General features: G+C 39.8%; 1 protein-coding gene across 1 annotated transcript; it reads right to left on the bottom strand.

Moving 5' to 3' along the window:
* Positions 1-111: 111 nt before the first annotated feature.
* On the bottom strand, positions 112-13,361 carry stmn2 (stathmin 2). The gene is made up of 5 exons (XM_005797372.2): positions 13,195-13,361; positions 4,820-4,915; positions 4,045-4,217; positions 3,318-3,509; positions 112-1,680 (listed from the first exon to the last, which is right to left on the bottom strand). The coding sequence occupies exons 1-5, from the start codon at positions 13,211-13,213 to the stop codon at positions 1,621-1,623; spliced, it is 540 nt and encodes a 179-aa protein (XP_005797429.1). The 5' UTR covers positions 13,214-13,361; the 3' UTR covers positions 112-1,620.
* Between the last annotated feature and the right edge of the window lie 936 nt (positions 13,362-14,297).

Genomic DNA, 14,297 nt, shown 5'->3' with positions numbered 1-14,297 from the left:
TGAGCCAGTGGTCAGACAACCGTTAATGAAGAAGCACATAAATATTCTGCAAAGTCACAACTGGAAATGTGTATTTAAATTTTTTTTGAAAGAAATCACTCTCAAAGCCAGTTTTATTCACTGAACCCCAAATCTTTATTAACCACTGCTTGCTCACAAAGATATACGTGGAAGAGGAGGAAACACACAAATGGACGGAGGAGAGAAAGAGAGTCAGGAAGGAAACTAACTGCCTGCGTCTAACTTTCTGACAATCGTTACACGCTGTATTGTTGTTGGTTTTTATATCTAAACATATCAACACGTTAACTACCTGGTCTCTGTGCAGTTCACTCACACACCCACTCACACACATCTACGGGCCAAGTGTGCGTGTGTGACCATCCAAGCACCCGTCGTTGCAACTCATTCAAGTTTACTCTTAGAAATACTATTTCTATTGATCATTAATGCATTCATGCCTCTTATGGCTTAAATAGCTTCATTGTGCCAGTATTTGCTGTGTTTCAGGGGAAAGTTGAATGATGGTATGAAGAGAGAGAAGTCAGAGATATGTTTTTTTTTTCTAGTACGATTAAATTGAACAACTGGAGATTGCTGAGCTCCAGCGTCATAATGATAGACCCATACTTTAACAGAGATGCTATATGCAACACTGGCATCCGAGGACGTATCGGCGCCATTTCTGAGGGAAGCTTTATGAGATTAACGGTGCATGAAAGGTATTTTCCTGTGCTGTGTGGAGAGCGTGTGAGTGATTTCACGGCCTACGTGTGTGTGTGTGTGAAAAAGAGAGATGAAAATGAAGTGAAGGAGGATGAGGATGGGCTCATTAAATGCTATCGTGTTCTCCTGCAGTACAGTCACTACCTATTTTCACAGGAGCAGATGTGCGGAAACAGCTGGCAGTCCCCCACAAAAAAGCCAGCCTGCAAGAACCAGCAACACCACCGTTCCTTTTGGCGACCTTCCTGCGAATGTGGCCCCGACTCTGCACCCCGCTCGTGCATGCAGGCTTTTGTGGTGGGGAGGCGCAACCTGTTCACAGCAAAACATCAGCTAGCTGGCAAACTCACAACAAACACCTAAGCTTGTTACCACACGAGAGAAACCTAAAACAAACATTCTCAGGCTGAAATGAGAGGGGGGAAAAAAGTGAACAGATCATTACATCCATTTATATATTTTATATAAGCAGGGAGAAGAAACCTATATATAAAAATGGCACACTGCAATCAATACTTTTGCTGCTTGTATTGGACTGTATATAACAAAAAAGAAGTATTTACAAAAAACGCTGCCAGGTGTCAATTGGATTTTTTTTCTTCATGTTTGAACAAAAACATTCATTTTTTAAAGGATAGGAAATGATAGTTTTCCTCCTTTCTTTTTTTTTTTTTTAACATTTTTGCAATCCTTTCCACCCCCAACCCTATTTGAATCTCCCGCTATCTCAGGGTGGCGTTTCTTCAAAGTTTCATAGCAATACAAGAGGGGGGTGGGTATGTCAGGGAGACGGGTGGAGAGGTGTGGACATGTAGGACGAGGTGGGGAGGGAGGTGTTCCTCGGACGGGAGGTGGTGACTGAAGGTGGGGGTGTATGGAGGCTGTCGGGGCCTCTCACGGCATCAACTCTTCTCTCAGCTCCTTGTTCCTGCGCACCTCCTGAGCATGCCTCTCCTGGGGAAATTAAAAAAACAGCAAAAGAAAAAAAAAAGATGATTGATTTTTACTCAGCATGATCCTTTTCTTTCCAAAATAGTTCAATTTCAATAAAATTTGAATGGAGATCATGACATTCAAAGAGTATTTCTATAGATGTTCAATTGGATATAGGTCTGGACTTTGACTGGGCCATTCTGAAACATGAATGTGCTTGAATCTAGGCCAACTTTCAGGTTGTTTCCTCCAGGAATTGATCTCTATTTAGCTCTATTCATTCCCATCAACTCTGACCAGTTTCTCTGGTTTACTAAAAAAAAAAAAACATCTCCACATCCTCATGCTGCCACGATCATGCTTCACAGTGGCGATAGTGTGTTCAGACTGAAGTCTATTGTTGGTTCGCTGTGTTTTTATTTTCATCAGTAAAAATATGAAAACATGTCTGATTTTCCTTCTACTGTGCTAGTACTAATATCCCAATAAGACTCACTGAAGTGGTATGAATACGTTTGAAAGACACATCACTCCAGTCTTAATATCTGTTCACTAGCCTCCCGTCCAACTCTGGATGAATTTTACAGTTTTGTTGGTTCATTTTAAGGATTTAAATTAATTACCCCACAACACTGAAACAATCATAATTACCATCATCTCAAAAATCTCCCAAGTGAGAAACTCAGTTTAAAACAATGACAGTACAACAATAAACAGAAAACTCACATCAAACATCCCACTCAATACAAACCATTACAAGCCACCAACCAAAACTAATCTCATCAACAACCACACAATGAAAAGCTGTGCAGCAGAAGAAATTAACTCATGTTGATCTGGATTTTTTAGCAGCAGACCTAAGTCTGAGAAATAAATTCCTCTTCATAAACTTTTAATTTTTTCTTTAAGGCTCATCTGAATAACTAGAAGTAAATAAAGTTTACTAAAACTTACTGTGATTTTCTTTTTGTTTTATTTTTATTTACATATCTTATATTTTGCAATTGCTCTAATTTTAAACATTTTTTAAAATCCATTTTAAAGTATGATTCAGCATGGTTGGGAATTTTCATGTAAGCCATCCAAATGAAATTGACTTTTCACTTATTGAGTTCTTCCTTGAACTTCTTTAGAAAGAGCGCCCTCTGCTGGTGGCCTCCACTCAGTTCTCTTTCTTATCTGAAAAGCCAATTAACAGACCGTTTAAATAATCTAATAGTCACACTAACAAACTTCTAGTAAGAATAGTTAGCATACTTTTATTTACAAGCAATTGAAAATAAATGTTCTAGTTGTATGATATGCATTTATTTTTGACAGCAACACCTTCTTGTAATCTTCTGAAATGATCTGGATCAATAGTTATTCAGGCTTTCTGAAGGATTTCCTGGTTTCTTTGGACTTTTGGTTGCTTTTCATTATATTTTTCTTGTGTAGTTCTTTTACCTCAAACAATATTGGAGGAGGAAAGTGGACAACAGACAAGAAAAAAAAAAAACAGATGACCATGATCTTCTATCTGTGTGCCACTTTTCCAGGGTTTACCTCGCCTTACTGCTGCAACATCCTACCACCCTGAAAATAATTTTCCTGTCTTCCTGTGTGAATCCTCCCTAGGTTTCCATCCCACATTCTTCTTTTGACTCCCTTCTCCTCACCCTCTCCTGAAGGCGCTCCATCATGGCCGCCAGGTAGGCCTGCCGGTTCTCCTCGATCTGCTCCATCTTCACCTGCAGCTTCTCCTCAGCCATGCGGCTGAAGTTGCTGTTCTCCTCCATGGCCTTCAGCAGCACTTCACGCTCGTGCTCGCGTTTCTCGGCAAGGATCCGGAGGATCTGCGCCTCCTGGGACTGAAAGAAGAAGAGAGCGATGAGAATGGGAGGACTCAGATCAATACCATGACAGGACCTTGCTGAAAACCACTCACAGATCTCAGAAGACGAACATGAATCAGTGACTAACAAGGTCGGAATAAATGAGTAAAACTACAGAAGTATTTCACTTTGTATGCCTTCCTTTCTTTCTCAAAATGCGATCTAGAGTATCTACTGTGATTTCTAAGTATTCTAGTGAAAATCTAGCAACAAAGAAATCAATCAAGCAGTCGTATTGGCTGGAGGATGATTATATAATTGATTTGTTGATGGATTGCCCCAGGTACTAGGTGCTCATTGTATTGACGTTTGAATCAATGAGATGCAGGAATTAGCTCACAATAGATGGGATGTTTTTAATTCATCCGGAGCAGTTGTTTGACATTAAGCGAATTTTTATGAGTTTTGAAGTAGATTTAGCTGAATGTCCAGTATCAAGACATTTTTATTTACTGAAGCAAAGTGATATTTGGCATCTGGCTGCAGCCATAACGACAGGAAGTCTCCTTACTCTCCTCCTGTCCTCGGCCGCCTCCAGTTTCTTCTGGATGTCCTCCAGGGAAATGTCCCTCTTTGGGGGGCCGGTGATGCAGTGAGCCGCATCAGATGTAGGAGAAGGCGGCTTTAGGATGACCTCAAAGGCTTGACCTGATGCACGCTTGTTGATTGGCTTGATGTCCATGTCTGCAGGAGCATTCATCAAACAGAAAGACTGTCACCTGCTGCCTTACGAATTTTAACTCAAATCTGTTTGCTTATAGGAATGGGCTGGTAGCAAGGTATAGCACGGCCACTGAAAGTTTCAGATTCAAAACAGCTAATATTTTCTATCACAGTGACCCTACTGTTTGAAGGAACAGGAGGGACACAAAATCCTCCTGTTATTTTCCATTAATCATGTCCAACATGTGTTTAATTTGCCAAATGATTCTCGTAGCTTCTCACAGCACTGCAGTGCTTCCAGAGTGCATCGTCTTTCATGCAGTGCTGCCCCTCCCCCAGCCAGATCCTGCTCTTCCATTTCAAGTTTGATCAAAGACTGCTTTCCCTGACAAAACTGTAATTACTCACAGTATTTTAACTGTAAATAAAATATCTTCCTTGCAGTAGGAATAATATCTCCACTTCTATTTTTTTAAGAAAGCTATTCAATTCTGCCACATTGTTTTGTTTTACATTTTTGTGTAATACCATGAAAACCGTGGTAAATATACCATGCGAATCTCATGCCAGCCCATGCCCATTCACTGAAGATGAAAATGTTTCCTGTGAGGATTCCCTCCTACCTTCAAAGTCCCCCAAAATGTTTTTGCGGCTCTCGGGGTACAGACAGGAGCATATGAGAGAGAGGACAGAAATCTCCTTCATCTTCTCCTTGTAAGCTGTGGAGATAAATGGAGGAATGATTGCTTTCTTATCGTGTGCAGATCCAGCTGTGCTCCTCACGTATGAACAAGGAGGCGATATTAACCCAGTAACACAGAAGAAGATGAAACATTATTAACCCACTTTCATGCCAAAACACCTTTGATGTAAATACGAAGACTTTTTCTATTCAGAGAAAGAAAAACCTCCTCATCAAAGCATGTCTGATGCAGCTGAGTTGCTTTCATCTCCCTTTGTCTTCCTTGCAAAGAAAGTGTGATGGATGCCTCCTCACTTGGCCTAATTTCCCTGTACAGCTTCGATGTTCCCGTCCCCACAGGATTCGCAACACATCATTGACTATGCATTTTATTTTGACGTATTATTTATTGATGCTGCCAGTGCCATCGCCCCTTTAAATCCTGGCAAATTCTCTTGTTAATGCAACCAAAGATCAGAGATAAGTCACTTAAAAACAAAAACAAAAAAAGACAGTATTTTATGTATATTCCCAATTTAGTTTCGATGAGCCGTTCTGAGGTTTGCTTATCCGCGCTAGGCAGCAGCCTAGCTCTTCATGTCGAGGCCGTTTCTTTGTCATAAAAGTTAATAAAGCTGGCAGCAATTCTAACTGGCTGGATTTGGCAACATGCAGACAGCTTAGTGGAGAGGAATGAAGTGATTAAAAGGGAACACAGACAAAAAAAAAAGAAGAACCCCAATAATCAACCTTGTCTAACCTTGTTTTATATATTATTGTCTTTTTGGCATCTGTTTTACTTTTTAATGTAGAATCAGCAGCAGCAGGGAAAGAGTTGTTAAACATTCTGTTTCCATCGATTACAATTTCCTTAAAATCTGTGCTCTAAATATGCAGAATGATACTGCGGCACAAAGTATGAGAAATACATCAATCAATGTATTTATATGAAGGGCATAAAATACCCAAAGCTTTTTTAAGCTTTCTCTTTTATTGTAAGTTGTCTTCTCAACTCAGCGGTCTTCCTTTCTGTTATCCGAATGTCACAAAAGGTATCCATCAAGGCCTTGCATATGTACAATGATTTTTTTTTTTTGTTCACTTTTTACATTAATAAATGTGCCAGAATGTTATTAATGTATCCTTGATGATACATTTGTTTATTGCCATGTAAACACACTGGCCCTGGTATTTGATCATCTGCAGGTTGCATTACATAGTATTCAGTCACATCTGTTCTGCATGAAAGATGCTGATATAAAAGTTTGCTATTTTCAAACAGAAAGAAACTCCAAACCAATTCTTCCTGGTATCAACTAAATATATTTCTAAAATATTTTATCGATCTAAAACTTTCTTGAACGTGCATCGTTGCACATCGTTGAGAATATTCAAATGAAAAAGTGTTTCATAACTCTTTTAAAGATATAAATTGTGTTTTTCCTTTAATATAAAAGAACAACATTTTGCAGCCAAATGGGGTCACAACTGAGTGGATTTGGCAACATGCGGCCTGTTTAGTGGCGAGGAAAGATGTGCTTCAGAGAGCAGACAGAGAAAACAATTACAGGGAACAACCAACCTTTTCTAACCTTGTTTTTTTTTGGCATCTAAAATACTTTGCTGTGTGGATTTATCAGCAGTCTCTGCAGGGAAAAGGTGGAACAATATCTGCAACACACTGCAGGTTATTAAACATTTCCGCTCTCTCAAGGCACCCTGCACCATACCTCAAGATCTGCATGCCAGCTGTCACAGAACAGCATCATCCATCATCAGAGCACAAGGCCTGCAGGGCTGAAATATGGCACTTTTGATTCATGATTTGCAGCAGGATACAGTAGCAAGGACAGAAGTTAGATTTACAGTGAAGAAGCAATACGGTTAGTGGGTTATTAATCGGAAATCTCCTTCTTATGTGCTTATTTGCAGCTCTCTGTGTCTCACTTTCTGCCCTGCAGACAGGCAGACGCCCCAGTAATGTGATGAACTCTCACATGTAGCTTTCACTACACTCTGATGGTCTTGTTAACCCCTTCCCTGAGGAATACGTGGGAGATAGTGAGCGCAGCAAGGGGAAATTAAAACTTTGGAGAAGAAAGGAACAAAGAGGAACACAGACTGGGGTTAAAATGGAAAAGAAACAGAGTTTCCTTTTATTGAGGTTATGGAAATTAAGCCTAGGCGCAAATTCAAAACTGGAAGACTCTCTAGCCCCACCTGCATCATCCAATCGGCGAGTCTCGCTCATCGCCGTCGATCTATCAACGCTGGACCAAGCCACGTCACGGCCAATCACCAACCAAGCCCTAGATGATAAGAACCTCCATCCATGGCATCTTCTGCTTTCCAGCTGCGCTCAACCCTCCTCCACCCCTTCTCCACCTCCACTCTCCCGGCTCTCCACGCACACATCATCCACCGACCTCCACCACCTGTCTCGGGGCCCCAGGGGATGACATTTCTAACCTACATCGGGAATGCTCATCCGAGCTTATTGCAATTCACAGCTCGATGTCCTCAGCCGGGACCCGAGCGCCAAAGAACTTTAATCCATGCTTGTCAATAAACCTTTTTAATCGCTGTCTTTCTTCATCTGAGTCTCTCCAGATTGAAATGAGGAAACAGCTGCTGGTGGTCTTTACACTGACACTGACACTTGTTTGATTTGAAGAGGAATCACAAACAGACTCAGCCAGGAGTGACAACCCCTGAGGAATATCTGCCATAGTTCGCTTCCCCCAAGACAGCCTAATGGAAGCAGCCACCTCAGGTGGAAAGCACTTCAGTCTGTAATTAGCAGATTGCCCTGTTTCCGTTGATTACGTGGGGGGGGGAGTGGTTGGGAAACATTTGAAGGGCCGTCAACGGCTCGTTAAGAAGCTGTGTTTCTGTCAAGACTCCAGCAGCCATTTTCTAACACCCTGTTGACATCTGAGACCGTTAACAATTCAGTTAATTATTTTTGATGATTTATGGGGCTTTTAAAACATTTGAATATAACTAAAAAAAATTTTCACAATCAATTAATCTGCTGATTATTTCAATAAACATTTAGCTTTAGATTTAAGCAAATGTCCTTAAACCAGTACATCTTTGGTCCAGATTAAGGCTCTCTTTTGACCCTTTGCTGTTGTTCTCATTCACCTCCCTGCACAGGTTTAACCCCCCACAGCAGCTCCCCCACCCCAAAGCTGCGTGCACACAGATTTGGTACATGTCCTGACCCTCCTCCCATACTATTCCCAGGACGGAACGGGATTTTAACTGGGAATTTCCACCTGCTCTCCCTCTATAATTCATGTTTAGGACATGCTTTGGACATGTTTAGAAATGTAGCAGCTATGTGAAACTAAGTAAAATTAATCATTTGAAAGTTATTTTTCAAATATTATTTAGTATTTAGGTTGTTGTTGTTTTTTTTTTGCCTAACCCAACCCAAATACTAAATAATCATTAAAGTATTCAATATACTTTAATGATTATTCAATAATTTCTGCTGCATTTTTCATTTCTAGGGTCACATGAAATGTAAACTAGAGTTCTTTGCAAGTGCATCAATCCAGTTTGAGGGAAAAATATTCGGTAGTTTAATCGTTAGTCTGTAATAACAATTGTGATAAGTTTGAATTTGAATGTTCATGAATATTAATTGACCAGTGTGCCTTTCTCTTCCCAAACACTAGGAGTCGCCACTGATGAAATAATACTCCTACACTGCAGGAATGAGAACAGAAGAATCTTACCTAAATATTCACAGACTTTTGACTGATTTGTGACATGAATTTCTCATTCCAGATCATTTTACTGATATAAACATTTGCAAACAATCCATCTAATTGCGGCTGCTCTTCTAATACTCTTGTATCGTAGCTGTGTCTATGAATCATGACAAACTGGTTAATCTGTAAAAAAAAAATGTGATTGGGTTAGCCAGAAGTTGGACCCCAAATCATAATTCTACTTAAGGCTCCATAAAACCTTCAAACTGTTGAAATAACCTCAGTATGAGAAAAATATTATGCAGAGAAAACTAGAATGATATAAAGTTCAGTTCCTCCAGCACGTAAACTCAAAAATTACTTGAGCTGTAATCTTATTTCATTTCATTTGTAGCCTCTGAGGTGAGGTTTTAGTATTACCCTGTCGAAGCAGATTTAATTTCTGAACATTTTACACAATAGATACTTAAAATGAGCTGAAATGTCTCCCCAGCTTTCATTTTTATAATGTATCCATAATCCAAAATATATGAAGTTCCCCATGGAACAAAATCTATTAAAGTGCCACTGCATGTCTCTTAATAAGCAGTGTAATATAACGCATCCTCCTTAGATCAGACACATAAAAATTACAAATGACCCGCAGTGACAGAGCAACACAGAAAGTGTTTGAACACATGCACATGGTCACATTCCTGTTCCCAGCTGAGATGGCATGAAGTGCTGTCAGACAGGGATGATAACATTTTTAATGATTCTCTCTGCTTCCCACAGGCAGTTCCAACCAGCCAGGTCAGCATGTCTGCGCCTCACTTCCCATCTTGACCACTGATGCACCCATCAAAGAGCACTTCCGCTTCCAATCCATCAACCAAAAAGCCCGGATCATCAATATCCTCAGAGTGCACCGCTCTCGCTTTGGCACTTTCTGCAGCTCCTGTCCTCCATCTCATCTGTTGCTGATGTTTTCTCACTTTTTTTTCATCATTTTTAATATTTGTCACCCTCAACCCCCCTCTTTTACGCGTTTCCCTTTGTCAGCACAAACCGCCACACCTGCATTGGCTGTTTTCCCATCTTTCTTTCCCCTCTACTTCTGCCTCCATCTAATCTTGCAGAACCCACCATTACTAAAGGGATTTTTACAGTCACTTTGAGTAATCTAACCATAAAAGGCATACAACAAACATGCAGCATTGCTCATTAGGCCCTTAGGCCCCCCTGGGTGCTGTAGCTTTCACAGCACTGTGGGTTTGAGGACGCCCGTTCAGCGACTTTACAGCAACAATATAAACATGAAATTATGAAGCTATCGCAAGAGCAAACTGGATCGTTAAATGGAGCGTTGTGGGACCCAGACAATCAAGGACAGTGAGTGGAGAGCTGGTGATGAGATTCCAGTAATTGAGACTTCCAGTTGGAGTACATATATCTCTAAAGACTCATACATCTACTGATATTTCAGTGAAATAGTCAGTTTGTGGACAGTTTCCTGATAGTTTCCATTGATAGCATGGCATGCAATATGAGGTAACACACCACACTGAACATAATACCTTAAGACAACATTCTACCACACCAAGCAATTAGATGTTTTCTAAAGTATCTTTCTTGTTATAAACCATGTTTTCTATTCAATGGTCTTTCTTTACTGTTATTTGAATGTGACAAAAGGTGTTCTCCAAGGCTCTACATTCGGTGATATATCTTTCACAGCATTGTGGTCTTGAAGTACATCAAACTGCATAGAGATAGCATTCTCTACATCTAGATAGGATTCTGATAGACCAAGTCAACGTCTACGTCAACGTTCAACTATAAGAACCTTCTGCCACTCTGTTGCACAAAAAGGAGAATCTATACACTGCTCCTTCATTACAAACTGAATTTATATTCCCCTTTCCATCTGGAATGACTTAAATAGGGCCTGAAGCTATTAAACTGAAGAGATTAAAACACATTTTAAGTCAATAGACAAAGCATCAATGCATTTCTATGCATTGTATTGAATATTGCCTATTTATAATCTGTCTTGAATCCCCTGTTCCATGAGATTTATCTTGATAAAAGGTTATTCAAATAAAATTAGCTGAGAGCACAATAACCATATATTAATGCTGTTGATTTTCCTGTACAGTCTCTGATCTGAATATTTAGATGTGATAAGCATTCAGCAAAACGTCGCCAGCAGGATGGATGTCACCTCCTCCTCCTCTCAGCCTGTCATTAGGAGCAACAGTCATCTATGACCAGCAATGGGAGTGTGCCGCACAGATCAATGGGACCCAACCGGTGATAAATCAGGATGAGTTACGAACCAGGGGCAGATCATGCAGATATGCCCGTAACAACAATGGTCATAAATACCAATGGGATGAACAATGCAGAAGACTTTTCTATCAAAGGGGTAATTCTGGCTTCTGGTTGTGAGATTCTGTTAAAAAGTGAAGTTAGCTGCAGTAGTAACACTCCTGGTGTCTTCATTTAGTTTACATTCAGATTAGGTTTTCCCAGTGGCAACTCAGGACAAAGTGTGACTTTTACCACATTGAAACTGCCTTTTTTTGCCAGCAATATTTCTTTTTAACCGTTGCTATGTTGGGATGTGCAGTTATTTACACAAAAGCTGCTGTTTATATGATAAGTGGATCTAGGATGCTGATCTTAGCGATCTTATAACACATTTCAATAGCAGTGTAGGAAGTAAAAGTATCACTTTTTGGGGGACTGCTTTGTGACTTAGAGTTTATTGAGCAGAGATTCAACAACAGATTGTCTTCAGTCAGAGGCTCCTTCAGATCTGATGTAATACAGACCACTACAGGAGAGCTGTCTTTTCCACAGCTTTAACCAGTTATATTGACTATGAAGAAACTTAGTTTGAGTTACTACAACATTTATTAACACAGATTTTTTTAAATGAATTCGAGGCCATTCACAATTTGTGTCTGAGCAAAATCCATGTGGTTCCCTGCATACACATATGGGTTAGGAACTAATCTGAGTTAATGCTGAATTAAGATGCAGAGAACACGACCTTTTAATAGAACTCCACTTAAAAAACCCTTATCTATTGATTTTAGGGTGGATATTATTGGATCATTTCCATTGCCAGAAACAAAGGGATTGATTTCTGTAGCCTCAACCTAGAGATAAATGATCACCCTTAATTGGAAGTGACAAGTATTTATTTATCATCAACTTAAGTCCTTAGATATCATAATAATAAAATGAATGGTCATAGTAATAATAGAATTAATCTTCATGCAGAATGAAGGTCTGCTGCTGTTAGAAAATAAATGCTTACTTAGTTTCTTTGTTTCTTTCTGCTTCACTGCGAAAAAGAAATTGGTCTAAACGAACTCAGTGACCCACAGAGCGATGACTGGCATCATGGCTGCTTTCCGTGCCCATCCCATTCTGCCTGTCTGCAGTTCAGTTCAAGATCATGCAGGAGAAAAAAAAAAGCACGGAGGAGGAGGAGAAATGAGGAGGAGAGACCGGTGCTTAAGTGTCCCAGAGCTCAGACATCCCGGACCCTCACCACTGCCCCCCATGCACGCCCCTCCATTACCTGCTCTGCCAACCAGAAAACAAACATTCATGCACTTGAGCACAAACGTTAAAGCTTTCTTTCACTCGTAGCAGCTAAGATTCTGTTTTTCAAGCTGTTGCTTAATAGTATCAAAATAAAGTACAATAAATGTCACAGAAGGCCTGCCTTCCGCCAGCCATCTCATTTTATTTATTCCTATTTCTAACAAACACTGCCATCTTTTTTTTTCCAGAGCATACAGCTATAGAGCAAATTCATCCAATAATCTTCCTAACAGGATTAGGAGTCTAATATTCCTTTTTCAGCGCCAGCCGTAAATTCTTCCCTCGACAGCAGAGTAATCCTTGATAAGGGTGCTCCTTTTTTCCTCCCCCTCTTTCCTACATGTCTGTATATACAGCGGTCACGTAGAAAATGGGTTAAGCAGACACAGACAGTGAGGGTGACCCAGTTTTTCTTTAATAAAACGGGAGATTTGTGACGGTGAGACGTTTCACACCCCGGGGAGCGGCTTTTTAACGGAGCGGGGATGTTGGGTGGGGTCGCTGGAGCTGCATTATGCTGCACGGCTCTGAGTCAGGCAGTGAAAGGGGCAGGTGCTGCAGCGACACAGCCATGCTTCCATAAAGGAATAACAAAAACAAAAAAATATATATTTTTTATTTAGTTACATACATTAATCAGAATGCAGGCTGAATAAGCATATGCGTCACTGACTGAATTTCAGTCCGACCCATATTGATCTGTGTGAAATTTTAAATTGAACAAAATAAACAAAAATTAAATTATAACAGCTGCAATTTAATTAATACACAAAGATGCCACAATTTCCTAACTTCAACATAAAGAAGTGAGTTGCAGAGTGAGTTTGGCCGCTCCCTCCTGTCAGCCCTCAGCATCCTTTTGTGCCATGGGTGTCGCCACTGCCTCTCACCATCATCACCATCATCACCATCATCATCATCATCATCATCACCCTGAAACCTGCCTCGTTCTTTGATGCCAGGGAAAATATCTGTGAGAAAAATAAGAACTCACCGATTGCGGTCTTAGCCATGTCTGAAGTGAGTCGCTGGGGTGAGTTGGCCGGAGAAATGTGCGTCGGTGTCTGGATGGTGTATCACCGGGTGAAGGGACTGCTGTTAAGGCACTGAGTCAGCAGAGAGAGACGGGGGCTGCCGGTGCGCCTGGTGGTCTGTGCGGAGCTGCAGGAAAGGCAGCGACAAATAGCCAGGACGACACCGGAAGTCTTGATTAAATACTTCAAAATAAAAGCAGATATTTTGTGATTATTATTTTTTTCCCCCGCAGCCCCTTATTATTATTATCCCACATTCACAACCTTAATTTAGGCACTATGGTATGGAGGACATAGAGAAAACAGTAAGTTAACATAAATAAATAAATAAATAAATAAATAAATAAATAAATAAATAAATAAATAAATAAATAAATAAATAAATAAATAAATAAATAAATGTGAGTGTCTTTGTATCGCTTAAAGTTTGCCATTTCGGTATTAGACAAATATCCCAAAAGCTGTATAAAAATATTAATTATATAAAAATAACGAGTGAAAAACTGTTGATTCCAAATGAAACACACAACAGTAGTCTATGAAGGTAAAAAAAAAAAAAAAATTTAAATGACAAAAATAGCCCAGTGACTTAACATGAAAACAAATCTGCATGTTTTAAATAGAATCAAAGAAAAAAATTGCGTATGTAAAAGGTAAAAATAATGAGGGATATACAAATATCTTGTAAATAAATATATTTTTTCTTTATTTTCAGATGCACTTGTTAATTTCCTTCCATTTTAGTCTGAACATTGTGATTAGGATATTTGTTACCTTTATGCTTATAAAGATAACATATGTTATTTCCCTCCTTATTTACTCCTAGTTTTTGTGTTGCTTTCGCGTTATCCGTCAAAGTTTCAGACCGAAAAGCAAATCAGTATAATAGTGCAGGAGGAACTATAACTCCACCAAGTCTTTGATTCAGCTTATAATGAGAGCAAACACTGAGTGAAGAATGCTTCCTTGGTTTAACGCGTCAAGTCTTTTAGTAGCTGTATAAAAAGGATTAGTATTTGTGCACACATATTGCGCATGTGTATATCTTAAGCATTCACTGAGA

The sequence above is a fragment of the Xiphophorus maculatus genome, chromosome 13 (assembly GCF_002775205.1).
Source record: "Xiphophorus maculatus strain JP 163 A chromosome 13, X_maculatus-5.0-male, whole genome shotgun sequence".
In the NCBI taxonomy this organism is placed as follows: Eukaryota; Metazoa; Chordata; class Actinopteri; order Cyprinodontiformes; family Poeciliidae; genus Xiphophorus; species Xiphophorus maculatus.
Note: the sequence above shows the minus strand (reverse complement) of the source record. Positions and strands in the feature narration are given on the sequence as shown.

Bases quoted from the DNA above. Each gene is read 5' to 3' on its own strand.
- stmn2 (XM_005797372.2), bottom strand. The intron at 4,218-4,819 runs GTAGGAGGGAAT...ATGCTCCTGCAG, and splicing joins CATTTTGGGGGACTTTGAAG to ACATGGACATCAAGCCAATC. The intron at 3,510-4,044 runs GTAAGGAGACTT...TTCTTCTTTCAG, and splicing joins CGGCCGAGGACAGGAGGAGA to TCCCAGGAGGCGCAGATCCT.